We start from the raw sequence: 22,143 nt of genomic DNA, 5'->3' as shown, positions 1-22,143 counted from the left end.
ATGTACTTATTGGCCGTTTGTATACCTTCTTTGTAGAAATGTCCATTGAAGTCTTTTGCCCATTTTTGAATTGGTTATTTGTCCTTTTGTTCTTGAGTTGTTAGAGTTCTTTATGTATTCTGGATGCTAGACTCTTATCAGACATATGATTTGCAAATATTTTATCCCATTCTGTAGTTTGTCTTTCACTTTCTTGATAGTATCCCTTAATGCAGAAAAGTTTTAAATTTTGATAAAGTCCAATTTCTCCATTTTTTCTTTGGTTGCTCATCTTTTTACTGTCATAGCTAAGAACCGTTGCCTAATCGAAGGTCATGAAGATTTATACTTATTTCTCCTATTCTTAATCTTAAAAGTAACAAATGCTGGCAAGGATGTGAAGGAGAGGGAACCCCTGTCCACTGTTACTGGGATTGTAAATTGGTACTGCTACTGTGGAAAACAGTATGGAGATTCCTCAAAAGATTAAAAATAGAACTATCATATGATCTAGCAATTCCATTTATGGGTATATATTTGAAGGAAACAAAAACATTATATTGAAGAGATATCTGCACCCTCATGTTCATAGTGGCATTATTTACAATAGCCAAGACACAGAAATAGTCTAAGTGTCCATGGATGGACAAATGGATAAAGGAGATGTGGTATGTATACACAATGGAATATTATTTAGCCAGAAAAAAGAAGGAAGTCCTACCATGTGCAACAACATGGATGGATCTTGAGGGCATTAAACTAAATGAAGTAAGTCAGACAGAGAAAGGCAAATACTATATCGTCTCACTTATATGTGGAATCTAAAATAAAAAAAACAAGCTCATAGAAAAAGGGATCTGATTTGTGGTTACCAGAGATGGGGGGTGGGCAGTAGGGGAATTGAATGGAGGGAGTCAAAAGGCACAAACATCTAGTAATAAGATATGTAATTACTGGGGATGTAATGCACAGCATGATGACTATAGTTAACACTGCTATATGGTATATTTGAAAATTGTTAAGAGAGTAAATCCTAAGAGTTCTCCTCACAAGGAAAAATACCATTTTTTTCTTTTTTCATATCTATATGAGATGATGGATTATTGTGCTTATCATTTCACAATATATGTAAGTCAAGTCATTATGCTTTACACATTAAACTTATACGGTGCTATCATTATATCCTAAACTTATACGGTGCTATCATTGTATCTCAATAAAACTGGAAAAAATAAAACTGCTCTAAAGAATAAAGTTTGTGGGGCCGGCCCGGTGGTGTAGCAGTTAAATTCACATGTTCCACTTCTCAGCGGCCTGGCGTTCGCCACTTCGGATCCCGGGTGCAGACATGGCACTGCTTGGCATGCCATGCTGTGGTAGGCATCCCACATATAAAGTAGAGGAAGATGGGCACGGATGTTAGCTCAGGGCCAGGCCTCCTCAGCAAAAAGAGAAGGACTGGCAGTAGTTAGCTCAGGGATAACCTTCCTCAAAAAAAAAAAAAAGAAGAAAGTGTGATAATTAAAAAAGAAAACATACAAAAAGAAATCTTAAAAGTGTCTGTGCTGCAATTGCACAATAAAGATTTGTTAAATTTGAATGGAAGACCAGTTGGGGGTAGAAAAATCAATGTGAATTTTCTTTCTTAAAAATTGTGACTCTATAGAGGGGAGCTTACTCAACTTGATTTTCAAAAGATCTACAAAAAATATACAGCTAATATCATACTTGTGATAAACTAGATGCTTTTCCACTAAAATCAGGAACAAGGCAAGGGTATCCCCTCTCACCACTCCTTTTTAATATAATACTGGAAGTCCCAGCTAACACAATAAGACAAGAAAAGGAAATAAAATTTATACAGATGGGGAAGGAAGAAATAAAAGTCTCTTTGTTTGCATATGACATGACAGTCTATGAAGAAAATCCCAAAGAAGTGACATAAAAAAAAAATCCTGGAACTAATAAGTGATTACAGCAAGGTTGCAACTTGTAAGGTTAATATCCAAAGTCTATTTCTTTCCTATATGCCAGCAATGAAAAATTGGAACTTGAAATTAAAAACATAAAACTATTTACATTAGCACCAAAAAATGAAATACTTAGGTATAAATCTAACAAAATATGTATAAGATCTATAAGAGGAAAGCTACAAAACTCTAATGAAAGAAATCAAAGAATTAAATAAATAGAGAGACATTCCATATTCATGGATCAGAAGATTCAATATTGATAAGATGTCAGTTCCTCCCAACTTGTCTATATACTTAATGCAATCCCAATGAAAATCCCAGCAAGTTATTTTGTGGATATTGACAAACTGTTTCTAAAGTGTATATGGAGAGGCAAAAGACCCAGAATAGTCAACACAATATTGAAGAACAAAGTCAAAGATTGACGCTACCCAAATTGAAGATTTATTATAAAGCTGCAGTAATTCTAACAGTGTGCTATTGGCCTGAGAATAGAAAAATAAATCAATGGAGCAGAATAGAGAGTCAAGAAACAGACTCACACAAATATAGTCAACTGCTCTTTGACAAAGGAGCAAAGGCAATTCAATGGAGAAAGGATTGGTTTTATAACAAATGGTGCTTGAACAACTGGATATCCACATGCAAAAAAATGAACCTAGATGGAGATCCTATATCCTTTGCAAAAATTAACCCAAAATGGATCATAGCCCTAAATGTAAAATGACAAACTATAAAACTCCCAGAAGGGGCCAGCCCTGTGGTCTAGTGGTTAAGTTTGGTTCACTCCTCTTCAGTGGCCTGGGTTTGGTTCACAGGTAGGGACCTACACCAATTGTCAGCAGCCATGCTGTGGTGGCAACCCACATACAAAATAGAGGAAGACTGGCACAGATGTTAGCTCAGGGCAAATCTTCCTCAGGAAAAAACAAAAAAACCTCCTAGAAAATAAGACAGGAGAAAATCTGTATGACCTTGAGTATGGCAATGACTATTTAGATACAACACCAAAGACATGATCCACTAAAGAAAAAAGTAATAAATTGGACTTCATTAAAAGAAAAAAACTTCTGCTCTATGAAACACACTCAAGAGAATGAGATGAAAAGTCACAGACTGGGAAAAAATATTTGCAGAAGACATATCTGATAAAGGACTGTTATGCAAAATATACCAAGAACTCTCAAAACTCAACAGTAAGAAAATGGACAACCTGATGAAAAACTGGTCAAAAAATATGAATAGACACCTCACCAAAAAAGATATACAGATAGCAAATAACCATAGGAAAACATGTTCTATATTATATGTTATTAGGGGATGCAAATTAAAACAATGAGATGCCACTACATACCTATTAGAATGGTTAAATTTCAACACAAAATGGCAAGGATGTGGAACAACAGGCACTCATTCCTTGCTGATGGGATAACAAAATGGGACAGACACTTTGGAAGACAGTTTAGTAGTTTCTTACAAAACTAAACACACTGTTACCATACAACCCATTGATCACGCTCCTTCACGTGCACACGAATGTTTATAGCGGCTTTATTCATAACTGCCAAAACTTAGAAGCAAGCAAGATGTCCTTCAACAGGTCAATGAATAAACGAACTGTGGTACATTCAAACAATGAAATATTATTCCACAATAAAAAGAAATAAGCTATGAAGCCACGAAAAGAAACAGAGGAAACATAAATTCTTATTGCTAAGGGAAAGAAGCCAATGTGAGAAGACTACATACTGTAGAATTCCAACTACGTGACATACTGGAAGGGTAAATTATGGAGACAATAAAAACGTTGGTGGTTGTCTCATGTTTAAGGGGAGGAAGGGATGGATAGGTGGAGCATAGGAGACTTTTAGGGCAGTAAAACTGTTCTGTACGATACTTTAATGGTGCGTACATGTCATGCATTTGTCAAAACCCATAGAACATACAAAACAAAGTATAAACCCTAATGTACTTCTATTGATAATGTGTCAGTGTCAGTTCATCAATTGTACCAAATGTACCTCACTTGGGAAAGATGTTGATGGTGGCACATGCTCTATGTTTTGGGCAGAGGAAGAACTCTGTACTTTCTGCTCAATTTTGCTGTGAGCCTAAAACTGCTCTAAGAAGGAAAGTCCATCGAGAAAAGTGTCAGCCAGTCATCATCCAAGCATTTTTCAGGCTCAAGCAGGTGCAGGGTCTGCCAGACAGAGCAAACCCCCTCGCCGCAGTCCACAGTACAGAACAGAGAAGGTTACCTTAGAGCATGCCCTCACAGGCCAAAGGGGACTTTCTTCTTTGCTTATTGTTACAACTTGAGAAAAAAAACATTGAGTTCTTAGGAAGCCCAGGGACAGTCAGCTGGACAGCTGGGGGCCGGCTTTCTGAGAAGTGTTACAGAAGCGTGGCAGCGTTTAGACTTCTTGTTCCCACGGCTGCCACCAAAATAACACTGTTGCCATGGAAGCCAGGCATAGAACAGATCTACTGTCACCTAGCGTCAAACCGTATCTCTACTTGGTTGTTCACCTGTCCCAGTCCATTGTTGATATTTTCCTGTTTTGATTTGTATCCTTTATGCTTTTCCAGAGCACTTGACACAGAACAAGAAAACATGCTGTCATCTTCTTTCCCCGAGTCCCTCTAGGTCACTGGTTCTCAACCTCGGCTACACATTGAAATCACCTGGGGAGACTGAAAAACTAACACTATCTGGGCCCCACCTCCTGAGATTCTAATTCAGTTCCTTTGGGAGTGGGTAGTGGGCCAAACTTCCCAGGTGATTCTCATGTACAGCCAAGGTTGCAAATTACTAGTCTCAGAAAGTCCTTGAGGTTCACACACACTCTTATGCTCCAGCCAGTCATATGAAGAGAGTTGTTTCTATCTCATAAAAGAGTTTTAAAGACACTCTTCACTACCCCACCCCTACTATGTGTAAGCTAGGTGCGGAGAAACTACAGACGCTTCCCTCAATGAGCTCGGTATACAAAGCATCATCAACCTAGACTTCTCTAATACAGAGGGCTAAGTTATATAGGGTCACTATTGGTGGCTGTAGTTTGTACAGCACAAAGATCCCAGGCCGGACTCCGTTTGACCAGCCCCTGCCCTGGCTCGGAGCTGTGTCAGCCAGAAGGAGGAGGGGGCCTCTTTGCAATTTACCCAAGAGTGCCACGCACACTAGGTGGGGCTTGACCTTGCGCACAAGGGCCTGAGCTAGGCACCAGTGCCATGGCTGGCATATGGGATGCACTGTAATATTCGTCAAGTAACTAAAAACGGCTGCACAGAAGTGTTCATAAGGGGGGATTAATTCTGTCAAGGGGGTGAGGTCCAAAAAGGCTGACAACGTGACATTTGAGCTGAGCCTTGAGGAATGACATGCCCCGTGGAGAGACAGAGACAAGCCTTCCCAGAAGGTGGGTTGACCTACAGAGTGGCGAGTGGGTATCTGAGGCATTTCCATCTGCTGGACGCAGCAGAGAGGGGCTGCACGAAGCAGGCAAGGGAGAAGCTGTGAAGGGCTTACACGGAGCAGAGACTTCTATCCACTGGGGAGCAGCGGGAGGCTTTTCAGCTAGCATGTAACACAGTCGGGTCTTGGGTTTTAGATCACACCTGTGGCTGTGTGGAGGAAGGACTCAGGGGACGCTCGGGAAAAGCACTGGTGGCCACCAAAGACTCCAAGTCTTTGGGCACTGATGTTAGCTCAGGGGCCAGTCTTCCTCAGCAAAAAGAGGAGGATTGGTGGCAGATGTTAGCTCAGAGCTAATCTTCCTCCAAAAAAAAAAAAATCCATTTTGGACCAACTGAAGCATCCCCTGCACCACCCCACTACTCAAAGCTGCAAGTTTGGGAAGAGTGGGTTCAGCTGCTGCTGGGCCCAGTGTGATCAGAGCCAAACTTTAACACCCCAACCCTCAGCTTCCAGGGCCCCTCTTCCTAGGCCTGGGTGCCCACACTCAGTCCTGTGGAAAGCCCCTCACCCTCAGGATGTACCCCTCTCCTCCCCTCCTTCCCCCACGGATGTGCTCTTCTGTCACCCCAACCAAACTGGCTTTTTATATTTGAACTTTGAACAGTGTCACTGAAGCACGTTAATAAAGGTTCAAATATAATTTGGTGATGGATAGCAGGTTTACCCTTTAAGGTGCTAAAGTGCTTTGTTGTCCAAGAGGGGGGCTTTTCCTCAACAGACATGTTCCCAGAGCACTGTTCATCCAGCACCTTGTGAGATCCGATGCCCTCCTCTCCAGCTTCATTTCTCTCCACTCCTCTTCACTCACTTTGGGGCGCCACACTGGCTTTTTCAGTCCTTAAAACACAGCTTACTTTCTCCCTCTTGACACACATCTTCTTCCTGCCCCAAGGCCCTTGCATTTGGCGGACCCCTTCAAACGGCTGCCGCCTACACCTTACTTTGATCTCAACTCAAATATCACCTCTTTCCCAGAGGCAGCTCCTGATTGGCCCAGCTAAAGCTACCCCCCTCCCCACACCCCCACATCCCGACACCCCCCAGGCATCCTTTTTCACTGTGGTTTTCAACGAGGGCGGGTATCACCTCTCAGGAGACCTTTGGTAATGTGTGGGGACATTTGTAGTGTCACAACCAGAAGGCACAAGTGTCCTCTAGTGGGTAGAGACTGGGGATGCTGCTAAACATCCTGCAATGCCCAGGACAGCCCCCCAGAACAAAGAGTTATCTCGCCCCAAATGCCACAGTTGAGAACCTGGCTCTATCACTATATTCTCTTTTTTCCTTAGCATTAATCAGCATTAGAATTGATGGTTTTGGAGTTTCTCTCTACTAAATTGGAACTCCTTGGGAACCGGAGTTCAGGGTTGTTCTCTGCTCCATCCCCAGCACCGAGAGGGATGCTGGGCTCACCTGTCTCTCAAATCTTGCTCCGCATGCCCTTGACTGTGAGTCCACAGCAAGTTGAAGATGCCTGGCCCTGACTAACTTTTGAGGCTGAGAAAGCAAGTCAGTCTTCAAAATGAAAGTGAAAATTCCTTTTATTAGTGGGTGAGTATACACACAAACGAAAATAGTGACGAGGAGTCCCTCACACCTTCCTGTACTCACAGAATTATCTTCACAGCCGTCAGTGAAAGATTGGTTCTGCTACTTCTTAAAGATGTGCAAAATTTCCTAAGTTTAAATATACAGTCTTAATTACACCCGTGTCCTAATGTCCCAAGACAGATTGTAGAAAATGGAATCCCAATTGTCTCAAAGGGTCGAAAACAAAAATCAATACATTCTACAAGATTGATATACTTACAGAAAACAATTTAATATTAACTAAATACCGCCCCTTCCTTCCCTCTAACCCATTCACCCTCTCAGTTACTGACAAGCTTTTTTGGCAGCATAAAATTATAGCCAAATTACCCACACAATCAATTTTTCCAAAAAAGAAGCATTATTCAAAAAAAAAAAAGAGGTACCGTATGGCAAGACTTAAAATGCTACACCACTGAAACTCTTTACTGAGCACTCATGCTAGATCTGCTATTACTGCGAATTCGACCAAAAAAACCACCTTTGCATTTCTGTAGTGTTTTTCACTTTTCAAAGACTTCTCACAAGTAGCATGTCATTGGAATTATCACTATATACAGTGCAGGTACGGAAATGATTATCTCTAATACATCTAAAAAAAATTTAGGCATAAAGAATGATTTGCCTTGGGGCTGGCCTGGTGGCCTAGTGGTTAAATGTCCGTGCTCCGCTTCAGCAGCCTGGAGTCCACATGTTCAGATCCCAGGCACCGACCTAGCACCGCTTGTCAAGCCACGCTGTGGCAGCATCCCACATAAAATAAAGGAAGATAGCACAGATGTTAGCTCAGCGACAATCTTCCTCAAGCAAAAAGAGGAAGATTGGCAACAGATGGTAGCTCAGGGCCAGTCTTCCTCACAAACAACAAAAATAAATAAATTAAAAAAAAAAAAGGAATGATTTGCCCTATGTCATCCAGTGTTGCTGGTAAGAGTTAGGGTTAGAACTCAGGTCCTATTCCTAATTCTGTGTGCCACCTGCTTCCTCCACACTCCCACATATGGGTATGCAAGGAGTCATTGTGCTCATGGGTTTCAAACAAGTTATGGAAACGATGGAGCAAACAAAGTTAACCAGATTCCCAGAGCCTTTAATGTGCCATCATAAGTCTCCAGGAAGGGTATGGAGAAGAGAGCAAGTGTCATAAATTCAAAGCCCCACAGTCACAAAGCAGGTAACAAACGTGAGTGTGCAGGAAAAGCAAGAACTGGGGGGCTGAGGGGATGTAATGCTATCGAACGGGGCCCTGACTACACAGTAATGCAGTTAAATGCTGCCAGGTCTTTCCAGAGACGCTACAAATCTGGGCTTTAATCTGAAATCCCTGTGTTTATGCACATTGTCTTGAATTTAAAAGAAAAACATTGTAGTTTGAACAAAATTGTTTAGACCAGATCAGGCCAGCAGCATCTGACAAATCCAACGTAGAATGTTTAACAATTCTATTTGCCCCCATAACCTTTATTCATAGGTCCTATTAATTTCCTAGAACTCTGCAGAACAGTGTCAAAAATGTTGCCTTGGAAAACAAGCATCCTGACCTCCTAAACCAATAGGGTGTGAGTAGTTCTGAACCCCAAGCATGATTTATTTTAGCATTTACTCATATTGAAATTAATACCCAGCCTTGTTCATGTAGAAATGCTTCTGGTGACTAAAAATATCCTTACCTTTAGCCTTTGTTTAACTCTCTTGGCAAAACCAAAAATTTAATTGAATTGTGAAAAAAAATAGCATTGGAATTGATTTCATACGAAAAAACCCTTTCATCCTTCCAAAACAATTTTAAAAATCAAAGTGGTTTGGGGACAATTTAGAATTTTGGTTGAAACTAGTAACACTCTCAAACAACACTACTATATTTGCACAACTTTTCTAAGGCAGAAAGCCTTTTTCCCTACTCCTTCCCTTTCCTTTTTCCTTTTATTTATTTCTGCCCTGTCTCATTCTAAAAGACTAGTGCAGAGAGGCTGACACTTGTCCACATAATTTCCTAGAACTGTGACCCAGATATAGCAGAAATAACATATATGTGTTAAATCACGTGGCAATTGATCTTCTTCCCCTGGTATCTGCTTGGTCCACTCACCCCCTTAGCTGCTTCTAACTGCTAAAATACTCATCCTGGTCCCAGAGAAAGCACTTAATACCTTATATTTCCAGAGCCATGAGAAACCAGTTCTACCTATAACGGCGAAATCACACATGGGGGACATAAAGACCTGTGCACTCCTGTGATTTTAAACCCTTGGGGGACCTGAGAAACTTAATATTTGGAATTACAAGATAAAAAACAAGAGATAGTCATAAAATGCTTCCAAATGAAGTCCTTTAAGTTTCAAATTGGATTTGCTGATTTTAAGTCCTATTCCACTTTTCTTGAGAACGTTGGTGACCAAGATAGAGGTTCTTTTCCTGTCTTCCCAATGAAAATTCTTGATGGATACAGGACTCATAAGGTCTAAAGAGAACATACACTTTTAAAGTGTTCATTTCTTGTTTGGGAGAGAGTTCTGCAATGATCAGAAAGATGGAGCCAGTTTTAGTATAAAACATTAGAACTATATTAACTGATGAGGTTGACTGTACACAGACAAGCCAGAGTCACACTCTCCAACATCACTGCCATGTGGAATGCCATGTGAAACCAACAGAAAAATCATCCTGGAGCTTAAAAGCACTCTAACCTGGTGATATTTGGTCACTGTCTTCTGTAATCAAGGGCGTAAAGCCTTAGCGGCCACTGGGTCTTAATTCATGACGTAAAGATTGTCCTCAATAATGTAGATATTGTCTTCTGCTCGGACATGCACTTCAGCTGCACTTTGCAAAGCTCCAGTCTGAGGGTCATTAAATGAAATCAAGCTACAAAAAGAATAACAGGAGTGAGGGAAAAGCAGACCAATTCTAAAGTATGAGCAGCACGTTTGTTTATGCTCAGGCAATACTGAGTATTTACAACTCCCAGAGCCCTGTTGACACAGCCTATGAAATGCATAGAAGCTTCCAGGGTTGTGACTATCAAGATGAGGAAACTCTGTTTAATATGCAGGTAGAAGTAGTCAAAAAACTCAGCAGTCTCCTTCAAGAGATTCAAGTAACAGAATACAAAAATTGAAAATCTAAGAAGATAGATACCAGACATCAAATTAAAGTACTAGATCAAGGTGCATATTCTCAAAGGTGGCTAAGAAATGGTTTGGGTGGTATTTTTCCAATGTGGATTATGATCCTTGAGAGAGGGTCATTAAATCATTTAGTAGTCTACGTCCAGTATTTAAAATAAATATAGAATACAAAATATCAGAGCATATTGGATGTAAGAAAATAGTATTGTTTCACATAAGTGTGTGTTGGATCACACTGTCAAAAACCTTCCTGTGTCTTAATGGTCAGAATTTGAAAGCCATGGGTTAGATGATTTTTATAACACATACATTCACACGTCGTGTACAAAAAGGTCATGTGTGAAGTTTTGATACGGCTGCTGTTTCATAATTTGTATATAGTGACTGTTTTTGTCACCTAAGCCTGCCTAGAAATGATATTGAGTCTTCATTCAGCTCATTTTCAGATGGACCAGTCATACAGGTGCGAAAACAGTTTAGGTATCGGTAGCTAAAAATGAGTCCATGTGACATAGCTGCCAAAAGAATGTCACAAGGAAATGCCCATTTTTGTTTTTTTTGCTTTTTATATTTTATGACATTTTCTAAAATAAATATTCTCTTTTATAATTAGGTAATAAAAAGTGGACCTTTAAAAAAAGTTAGCAAAGGACAGAAATCAACTAAGAGGATGCTATGTTCCATGCTTTTCTGCCAGTAAGGAGTATTTTTTTCTTTCAATCTTGGAAGTACACAGTCAAAAACTTCTATAAGTATGGGTTTTGGACTCTAAAAGTCCTAAGATTGAGTCTTTTACCTGCTGTGTAGTGTGACCTTGGACGTCACTTAACATTTCTAAACCTGTTTTCCAATCTGTAAACTGAGAATAATAGTGCCTGTCTCACAGGTGGATTGCTGTGAAGGGCATGACTGCAATAATAGAAGCCAACATTTACAGAGCACTTACAGTGTGTTGGGTATTGTTCAAGGCACATCCTGTGGATTGGCTCATGTCGTTAACTCTGACGTAGGAACGACTGTGTGCAAAACATCCCACCAAAGAGAACTAGGAATAATAGATGGAAGCCTAAGAGGGATGAATTATGAAAAGAAAGACCTTGCTTAAAGCCCAAGCTGGACCAATGAAGCAGGCTCTTGGATGAGGAAGTGGTGGTTTCCTACCATTACAGGTGTTCCGGCAGATGACCACAGGGCATGGATACAAGTAAAGGGGATTTAAGTTTTAAATGGGCAGTAGAGTGGATTTACAAAAATTGTCTATGCCTATAAGTTCAAATGCCTATGAGGTCAGAAAACTAATGGAAATGAGCAGAGCCCTCCGGGTACCGAACAATAGGGGACGATGGAGACCTTGGAGAACGGGAGGTACTTGCCCCACCACAGAGTCTTTGCACTTCTTCAGCCTGGAGTGTCTTCCTCTAGATCTGTGCAGAGCTGCCTTCTGCTTCTCAGGGCTCCCTCCAATAGCCCATTATCCTTCTTTGTATTCCCCATTGGTATTTGTCTGGAAGCACTAAGAGGACTCTGTTTATTTGTTTATATGTTTTCTGTCTGTTTTGTTCATCTCTTTGGAACATACTAGGCATTCAGTAAACAAAGCACTGAATGAAATCAAAGAACAAACCAAACTCATTCAAATGTTCCATCGAACACAATTCACAATTTAGTTCTCTTGCTCTAAGAGGTTAGGATCGAGATGCTCTTTCTGTAGCAGTTTTGACACAATTCCAGGGAAATATAGAAAGCTAAAAATATCACAGAAAGGTGTGGACAGCAACAGAGGTCCTCACTAAACTAGATTTTTCAAGATCTAGGGTATAAAATGGAGAGTTCAGGAGAAAAAGAGGAGAGGCACAGAGAGAAAGTTTTCTTTATTTTTACTAGAATAGGAACATCAAATGGTGTTGACACAAACCCTTTCAAACTTACCCGAGTTGCTCCTGATTATTTCTAGCGCTCAAATATTCTAAATCGGGAAGTAGTTGAAGAGAAAATTAAACACGTCAGCCAAAGAGTTCACAAGATATTTTTCTAAACAAGTATATTATTTCTGCTATGACTTTAATATGAACAAAATCTGTACAGAGCTCAGAGCCTGAAAAAATTAAATTTAGAAGAATTTTTTAAAAAATAAAGGGAAAAAACCCCAGACTGGCCTCGTCCCTTGTAACTTCAGGTAACTCCTGAATTTGTAGGACCCAAACAAGCCTCTTAGCATAAAGGCTCTCATGCTCATTAAGGGTTTAGTGTATTCACCCACGTGCCCAAACTTACTTTAATGCAATTACTAATAATTATATTTCACTTTAAAAAATGGATGACTGTGGTCCTTTCATGGGCAACAGGTTATACACACACACACACACACACACACACACACACACACCGCTGGTGGATAGCTGCTTTTGAAACTTTGTTCTAACCCTATCCCTGAAATCAGTTTCCTTCCCAAAGTCTTATTGCCTCTTGAGTTAAATGAGTTGTAAAACTCTCTAGGCTATCGTTCCTCATGGGGACAAGAGGGGACGGGACAGGAGGAGGAGTGAACACATCTTTTTTTTTTTTTGAGGAAGATTAGCCCTGAGCTAACTGCTGCCAGTCCTCCTCTTTTTGCTGAGGAAGACTGGCCCTGAGTTAACATCCGTGCCCATCTTCCTCTACTTTCTATGTGGGTCGCCTACCACAGCATGGCTTGCCAGGCAGTGCCATGTCCGCAACTGGGATCCGAACCGGCGAACCCGGGCCGTGGAAGGGAAACGTGCGCACTTAACTGCTGAGCCACTGGGCCAGCCCCCTACAAATCTTATATATTACAATGGAGTGCTGCCTTCCAAAGCCCAACTCTACCCAGCAAACTCTTATTCCTTAGTATTTAATTTCTCCTACAGAGAATATAAATTTCACTTTTCTCTTTACAGGTCAATCATTTCAAGAAAAAAAAAAGGGCAAGGTGAAGAAACAGGGAAGTTATGTGAGACCAAAATCACATGCCATGTGGCACTGCTTGACCCAGGCAGTCTGGCTCTAGAACCCTTGCATTGTTCCCTTACACATAATTCTGAAATGACTTACTTTTGATAATCATGACCACCAAAAGAGTGAGCAATATCACGACAGTAATGCTGATCCCAATGTACAGCCCCCCACTGCTGGTCGTCCGTGCTTTCTGTGCCACCAGCACACGCTGAGGAAATATCAGGAGATTGAAAAAGCATCTTGTTAGAGTTATGGGTAGAAAACAGTTCCTAAAATGACATACCCAGACCCATTTATCTTTATTAGCCCTTGGCTACTTCTAGACCAAGAAGGGTAAGACCAAAGGATCTGAGGTTGTCAGCATATGGTGAAGTTCTATTGAAATTCAGAATGTACTTGCAGATGTTGGCAATGTTTCCTATCTTGCTTGGGGAGGCATTTACATAGCTGTATACATTTGTCAAAGCTCTGACTGTACACTTCCAATGGGTGCATTTTATTATACGTATTTTAAAAGATCAGTAAGCTACTTCCGTAAACGCATCCTCTTATTAAAAAATAAAAAAAAACAATTTTTGTTCATATATAAATTGACTTGGTGATGTTATCTGAATGTGCCCAATTAGTGAATTTGGTCCATGATTACAGTTCTTTTTTTTTAACTATCATTTAAGATTCTATCTATGTCTACATAAATGGACTTGAAAGTATCTGCTCACAGACATGGCCCCAATTAACAATTAACTTAAAATGCTGTGCAATAGGGTAGAAATGCGGAATTTTGTTGAAATCTCCTAGTGCAGTCCATAGGGGATCACCACCTCCCGGAATAAGCCTGAAATATGCCAGGCGTTATGTTTGGCCTCTCTTCATAGCTTAGCTCTAATCCTGAAGAGATCCCACAGCGCAGGTATTTTAACAGAAAGGAAATGGAAGATCAGAGAGAAGGATCCAGTTTCTTTCTGTGTAAGAGTTTAATCTCTAGAGTCAGAATCCCAGCTGTTTTACTTAGTCATTGTGCAACCCTGGACAAGTTATTTAGCGTCTCTGAACCTCTGTTTCTATGTCCATCAACTACAGATTAAATACAGTTCTTGGGAAAGGAACTTTCAGGTATTTCCTGATAAACACAATGAGGAACATAGGCGCAGGTAACAGTGTTTGAGCCATCCTTGCTTAAAGCAGGAATGGTCTGTGTCTGGCAGGAAAAAGTCATGTTGTTATTACCTTACCACTGGGCGGTACAGTGGTTAGATGGAACTTGGGGTTGCAGGAGGCAGGCTTTGCTTTCATTTTGTAAAATATTATACTCCATAAAAGCTGCATGTTCAATTTAGAATGTGCAGCTAAGCTTAAAGAAACTAAAATCAACCGTAATCCTAACCTCCAAAATCAACCACTATTATAATTTTTCATTATATACTCTTCCAGAATTTTATCCTTCTGGTATTTTTTTTATCAGAAACGATTACCATATTCAGTACGTACTACAGGATATATACTATTTTAAAAGTTGCTTTTTTCACTTAACAATCAATAGTAACTGTCTTCCCATGTCTGAAAATGCACTATAGTGACTATATTCCTAATGGCGATATGTGGGCATGCTTAATTTTTTTTTCAAGTAATTTTATTGGGATTATAATGGTTTATAACATTGTGTAATTTCAGGTGTGCATTATTGTTTATCAATTCCTGAATATACTTGATCATGCTCACCCCCAGTAGTCTAATTTTTATCTGTCACCATGCTGACCACATCATTAATCCCTTACCCCTGAACATTAGGTGGTTTACAACATTTTCATGATTACAAGTAGCAGTCATGAACATTTTTTTTCTCATACATTTTCATGAATCTTTTCAATTCTCTCCTCAAGATAGAGTCCAGGAAGTTGACCTACTGGGTCAAAATATATGCTGCATGTTTTCAAGATACCTGGAGATACTCTGACATCCTCAGAGTCAAGGTACAAAAGGCCCATGAATTTGCTACCGCCTATTGTGAACTTGCTTCTAAATTGCTCCTACTTGCTGCTAAGCATAACTTTTCCATAGATAACTGAGGTCAAGAAATATTTCACCATTCAGAAGTATTTTGAAAATCCAGCATAAATCTGGCCATATAGCAATATAACAATCATTTACGTGGTGGCAGTTCTGACATTTAGCAGGTATATACGAATTCAGCCGACATCCATCAGATCAATCAGTGCCCATGTCGTACAAGTTGCTAAAATTTTTAATGTCATTCCTATGTAGTGTTCTCATCGTCACAAAGGTATACAAGATAAAGCCATTTGACCCAACACTAAATCACTCCACCTTGCCTGAGCTTGAACTCGCCTTACTATGGCTGCGTTGTCATTTTCACCACATGCAACCAGAAGGATTATTCTCATACCTCAAACTCTTTTTGTTTATTGTTTCTAATAGTTATTTGCACATAGTAAAAGGAAACATTGTATCTCTCAGAGAAGCTAAAAGAAAATGTTCTATTGATAAATTTATCTGACTTATTTGCAAAGATGGGACTTGGATGTGCATCATGAGACTAGAGCCCCTTAGATTTTTCCAAGCTCACTGTGGAAAAAGCATGAGAACAACTTACAGAATCACAAAGGCGTTTAAGACTCTAAAACCTTAATAAGTAACCATATGAAGAGGTTTATGGATAGAAAAACTCAGCAGTGGTCTCCAAATTTCCATATAGGAGAGCAATTGGGTTGGAAAAGAACATTATGGGGCCTGGGTTTAAGCAAGCACACTTTCACTTATGTAATATTTTATTTGGGGTGTCCTCCGCCCTACAACATGGATGCAAAGCATGTTACTTCCCTAACGGTAAGAAGTCTTCCTTGGTACGTTGGGTTAACTCACTCTCTTTGAATTAGTTCATTCTGTTTTTCCAATTTTTGGCCAAGAGTGTGTGTGTGTACAGAGTAAAATATCACTTATCAGGTATTTCTAACAAACTGGTCCATCTCTATGAACTTTGCAAATTAATTGAAACATCCGTACTTAAGAGGCGAATTCTTTTCTTCCTTTTTTTTTTTAACTGGAAAGAATCAGTCTGTGGGCTAGTCTTACAGAAGTAATCTCTAAATGTAACTGGCTTCCAGAGAAATATACATGTGAATCTGGCTCATAAAGTAGGAAGAAATATGCTTACAGTTTGATTGCTATGCCAAGGGTCATCTGAAAACTCTGTCACAGTGTCATTCGCATCTGTTCGACAAGAAGGAAAATTAATTAGAATTACAAAAAATATTGAATTTTCACCGCAGACACTAAATATATTCACATTGCCTTCTGGTGATGGCTGAAAAGCTGACTAATAATATGATCAAATGCTGCAGACATTGCGAAAGTTATACCAAGTTACTAACATTTATGAGCTTATCCTCTAAGTTTGTGTTTCTTAACCATTTTGTCACGGACCTTTTGAAAATGGACCCCTGCTTTCTTCTTTATGGAAAAAAGTGCAAGTACACACAAAGTTTTACCTAGAATTTTGGGGGACTCACAGATTCTCATTCTTGGAACCAGGTTAAAAATGCCACTTAAAGGTAGGTAATCAATATTTTCATGCCAACTGAGAACCTGTCAATAAATGCCCAGAGGCCATATGCACATTCAGAGATCAGCAACACTCTATTTAGAATGGACATTGCATTGTCTTTACATTCAAAATGTGAGCAAAATGTACTAAGGTATCTAAAACAGGTGGCATACAATTCCTGCACTATATGCCAGTGTGCCTAGATGGTAATCCAGGAGAACTTTAGAAAATACCTGTTACATCACCCACAAGGCCAATGTACCCTATACTACCTAAAGCTAAAATAGAAAAGGATATTATGCCTTAAAGTTTTGAAAATTCAAATTTTAACAGTTTTGAAATATCTATTTTGTAATACCGAACATCTGTTGTTGGCCTTCCTGGGCAACTAAGGTCAAAAACAGAATTCTCTTTTTACTGAGTATCTACTGAGTGTTTACTGGTATAGCCAGCCCTGATGGTCTAGTGGTTTAGATTAGGCGCTCTCACTGCTGCAGCCCGGGTTCATTTCCCTGTCAAGAAACCACACCACTCATCTGTCTGTTGCCATCCTGGCAGCTGTGTGTTGCTGTGATGCTGACAGCTCTGCCACCAGTATTTCAAATCCCAGCAGGGTTGCCCATGGTGCACAGGTTTCAGTGGAGCTTCCAGAATAAAACAGTCTAGGAAGAAGGACATGGCACCCACTTCCAAAACATTGGCCATGAAAACCCTGTGAATAGCAGTGGAGCGTTGTCTGATATGGCGCTAGAAGGTTAGAGGATGGCGCAAAAAGACCGGGCAGAGTTCTGCTCTGTTGAAATAAGAGTTAGAATCAACTCAACAGTACTAACAACAAAAAAAATCTACCATCTATTAAGCACTTTCCATGCTTATAACAATTTCCTTATCCCATGTTATACATGAGGAAACAGACCTGGAGTGGTCAAATGAGTTTCCAACTCTAGCAGAGGACAAGAGCCTCTGCTCATAACCAGCACACACTTTGCACTCCCATCAAATGAAAATACTACGGGTCGTCGGAATCCCTAACTACTGACAAAGCCATAGAATCTCAGGGGTAATAAAATTGGACTAACCGTATCCCCCAAAATCTTTACATTACTATTGTGCTTACATTTTACTCATTCGGAGACCACTTCTTAGCCAAAGGGAATATCTAGGTTTAAGAAATATCTACAGTCTAGGCTCTGTCTGTGACTTGTGTTATTTCCTTAGGTAGCCCTTCAGGTGTAGAACTGCATCATGCAGTAAAAATAGCACGGATGGGAGTCAGATAAAATTTGAGTTTAATGCTGAAAATGTCCCTTAACAATGTGACCTTAATCAAGGTCCTTTGAATACACATATATGTATGTATGCATATATGTGTACATATGTATGTATGTCTGTGTGTATATATATAGACATAGATAGAATCTAGTGTAACCTTGAACTACAAGCTATTAACAGTACTCATCTCATAAAGTTGTTAAATTAGATATTGCATGTAAAGCATTTAACACTATAGTAGATAAATATCAGCTACTACTAATGACGTAATAATGGAAGGAGCAGTTTCCGGAGGACAGTGTGAAATGCACTTTCCAAATATGGTGCCTTCAAGCATCATAAACATCCAGTTTGCAACAACTTGCCCACGGGCACACAGCTAGTAACTGGCAGTTGAATTGGGAGCTGTCTGACTCCAAAGCAGAACTATAGGGCCTCCTCAAACTGGCAATGGCAATAAATAAGGCCTGCCTTGAAAGAATTAAATGAGATAATGTATGACAGTTTCCTGGCACATACATCTGTCAAAGGTGGGTGGTGGACCATATGACGACGAAAATCCCTTCCAGACGAATATTCTTTGCTTCTGTGAGGCTTCAGCCTACTGAAGGTTGACTCAGGCACAGCGAGGACTTGGCTCCAGAGCCTCACGTACGTCGCCAAGATGGCAGCAGGCACACAGTCATGGGGACACAGCTGCTCCAATGTCTGCTCTGCACTGGAAAGCTCTACCTTGACCAGGTTTTAGTGACATGATATTTTAGAGAATGATTCCCCTTTCCCACTTTCTTTCTCCTCATACCCCAAAAGTGTGGGGTGCAGCTGCTCCTGTCACTGTTATCCTCTGTTCTTAGCTGTTTTCACTTTGTTTTTGAGCATGGAAACAGTTCACACTAAGGATTCCACTTTCAAAACTAAATATCACCATTATCTAATCCCATCTGAATGGGCCCACTGTGAATCTCCCGGCAGGTCCATTTTAAATTAACCAGCTTCCAGGAATGATTGGCAAAAGGCAGGTCAAATGGGGGTCCCCTACAGATTGGCAAGTCCTGGGTACAAATGAGTCACACACATGAGGAGTCTTGCAAGACTTGACCTTTTCTGGATGGAGCACAGGCACAAGGACATGTAAGCCAGCTCTGCATTAAAAGGGGTTCTGTGTGTGGCACTCCCCAAACTTACCCCTATGGGTAACAAAGCTAGCTGGGAAAGATGACGAGGTTCAGTATCACCTTTCTCTACCACAGTAAAGACAGGTCAATCTTATATTTCAAAAGAGCAGAGATTATATGGGACCTGCCCAGAATGGGGAGAGTGGGGAAGACTTTTTGGTAGGGCATGCCTCTTTGATGCCTGTGTTGGTGTCCTCAACCCATCTCAAAATGACCAGATACAAGCTTGATAAGGCAGCAGGGGAGCCTCCTCACTGTATTTAGGCTCTGGGGCTTAGGCAAAGCATAACTGGGTGACCAGTTTGGTCTGGATTTAATTGTTTTAAGGCTCCCCAGTAATAAGTTTGGAGTGAAGACTGGTTCATTTGATTTAGAAAAATAGTGATAAGCATGTGGGTGTTCCCAAATCGTACAAGCTACCCATGCCAGTCAGGTATCTGTATTCTGGACATTCTAAGTAATAGTCATAGTTGCTATTGTATCTATCACTTTCTCCCTTTGACTATGTCCCAAGCGCTTCATCTTACGTAATCTTCACAAGGATTCTACCAGATCAGTAGATATTCCATCCATTTTATAAATGGTGAAAACAGATTCAGAGAGGGTAAGACATTTGTTCAAGTCACATAGCTGATTAGAGTGGCCAGTGTCGGCACACAAGACACATCCGTCTTATTCCAGAATATGTGCTGTTAACAATCTGTCAATGATTATCACAATTTGAGTGCTCCTAGGTGTTCAGGAAAGTAAATGAAGTTACCTGTTGGGCAAAAGAGCACTGCTACCCCAGTTGTACTTGTTTCCTGAAGGGTGGTAGGCTGGGTTTCTGCTGTCTGCGTTGGAGAAGATGAAGTAGCTACTGGAATGAAAAGAAGGAGATAACTATGTTCTATTTGTGGAGGAAAATTCCCATCCCCAACAAAAACAGAAAAGAAAACTAAAATTAGGAATTACTTTTCAACTCCCTTTTAGAAATTTATTCAAAGATGGCCTTGAGGCATTGCACTGGCATCTAGGTATTCCATTATCATGAATAAATCTGAGCTAGATAATGATCTGGATAGCTTACCTATAGATAGAATTATTTAACACTTTTTATACTCCTAGGATCCGCCTAAATGTATAATTCCTACGACAGTGCATGTTATGCAGGACACCCAATTAAGATTTTATTCATACAAATGACATTTCACTTTCACAGAACAGGGCCTGGGAGTTTGCACGAATCTGCCCTTGCTCCTTCATAACAACCCTAATCTGGATTTCCTCGCCTTAGTCAAGTTCCCAATTATCCATCCACACATGTTTCCAGGGAGATGCACACACTCACCAGCACAGAATACATCCTCACACCAATTAATTCCCTGAGATCTCTTCAAGCTAGCTATATTGTCCAACATCTGAGCCTTGGTAACGATTGACAACCCTCAAAGCAATGTTCTCGGTAGACTTTGACCCTGGCTCCTCCTGCAGTGGCATTCTGGTCACTCTTTTTGTTAAAACTGATTTCCTGTGTTGTCTGATCCATCTTCCATTTCTCACTCGAAAGCTTCACTAAGCATTCTCCAATACCAGGCTGTGTTTCCCTTTCCTTTTTTGAAATTACTCCTTTATTTTCTATCAGCTGTCTCCCCCTACCTGCAGACTTGGTCACTTGCCTCTTTATAAGGTATTTATGTTCCTTCCCCTTATAGCACCACAGAATTTCAGAGCAAATTACTGGTGCTGGCTGGACAAGAATTCTCAAACCTGGGCTTTCCTTATTGCCTCTCATTGGTCTTTCTGTTTCCTCTCCCTCACGATGGTCTTCACATTTCAACATCACCCTTTTTCATGTTCTGAAATGTTTTCCTTTTTTCCTCTAATACTCAAACTTCTAGCAGAATGTAGCTCTCTTTAGGAACTAAAAACAGAACAATACAAGAAAGGCAGATGATCAGATTCTTTATCCAACTTAGATCTGTGCAAAAGACCTCTTGAGCTTACCTTTTTTCCCAAGGTTGGGTCTTTGTGGGCATCTTTCTTTACTCCTCTTCTCCTACAACCTTACATCCAAACATTCCATGAAGATTTTAGGCAAGTAGCATGTACTAGAGGCAGTGAGCACAGCCAGGGAGTGGATGCAAGATAAACATCCCTGTAATGGATTAGCTCCAGTATTCACTTCCTTCCTGTGTTATAAAGTTCACCTCTAAGCTCAAACACTTTAGGAAGCTATCAGGATAAGGATAAGACTCAATTCACTTAATGTCATCCCCCAGGAGGTCCATCCTCCATGGACATATAAACCAACACTTTTATTTAAATCTCTGCTTTAAATGAAGTCAATAACTAATGCATATTCACCAAATCAGGTCCACTAATCCATCCACCTTCGCAGGTTTAAACTAAGTATTGAGAAACTAAATCAATGTTGAGAAAGTCAACAGATTCTCTAGCGTGTTCAGTTGCCTGGAACAAAGCTGTTTTTCTTGCAAAGTTTTATGGCTCTAAAATCTCGGTTTTAACCTAAAGCCCTTTCTTCCAAACTCAGCTCATAGCCCAATCCTCCTGGTGAAATACACACACAGTTCAATGAGAGTCAAGGGAAATCAATGTGTTCCGTCAGATTTTTCTGGCTAAAAGTTTGCAACATCTCTGTTACTCCTCAGAATCCTGAGCCACCTCAAGGGCTCAAAAGGGGTCAAAGAGTTTTGGAGGCTTTGAGAATCTCCACTAAAAGTTATCTTTTTAATCCTAGAAATAGAAGATTTGAACCTAAACTTGTCCTCAGAATAGCAAGCTATTTCTCCACCTATATGTCAAATTATTCTCCATTTGTATTAAATCTAAAGTCATATCTATCAGAAATGTGAAGCACAAACCATATGGCCTGAATTGAAGAAACAAACGTGTAAGTTTTAAAACCCTGAAGTCCTTAAATCTGAAGTTCATTTTTTCATCAGTATAAATAGCATCTTTTGCAATTTCCACGCTACATAAATAAATTAAAGGATGCTAGAAGCAA

The 22,143-nt window shown here is 40.2% G+C and overlaps 1 protein-coding gene across 4 annotated transcripts in view; it reads right to left on the bottom strand.

Moving 5' to 3' along the window:
• Positions 1-22,143, bottom strand: part of TIMD4 (T cell immunoglobulin and mucin domain containing 4) — a 92,401-nt gene that overhangs the window by 56,600 nt on the left and 13,658 nt on the right. For 3 of the 4 annotated variants that reach the window (XM_070232991.1, XM_070232994.1, XM_023617338.2), the window contains exons 4-6: positions 19,897-19,995; positions 16,300-16,355; positions 13,224-13,335 (exon numbers count right to left, since the gene is read on the bottom strand). In XM_070232991.1, coding sequence (XP_070089092.1) covers positions 13,224-13,335; positions 16,300-16,355; positions 19,897-19,995 — 267 coding nt within the window. The remainder of the gene's footprint in view (positions 1-13,223; positions 13,336-16,299; positions 16,356-19,896; positions 19,996-22,143) is intronic. The other variant, XM_070232992.1, reaches the window with a different exon arrangement.

This window comes from Equus caballus, chromosome 14 (assembly GCF_041296265.1).
Source record: "Equus caballus isolate H_3958 breed thoroughbred chromosome 14, TB-T2T, whole genome shotgun sequence".
NCBI lineage: Eukaryota > Metazoa > Chordata > Mammalia > Perissodactyla > Equidae > Equus > Equus caballus.
This window is presented reverse-complemented; position numbering and strand designations above follow the sequence as displayed.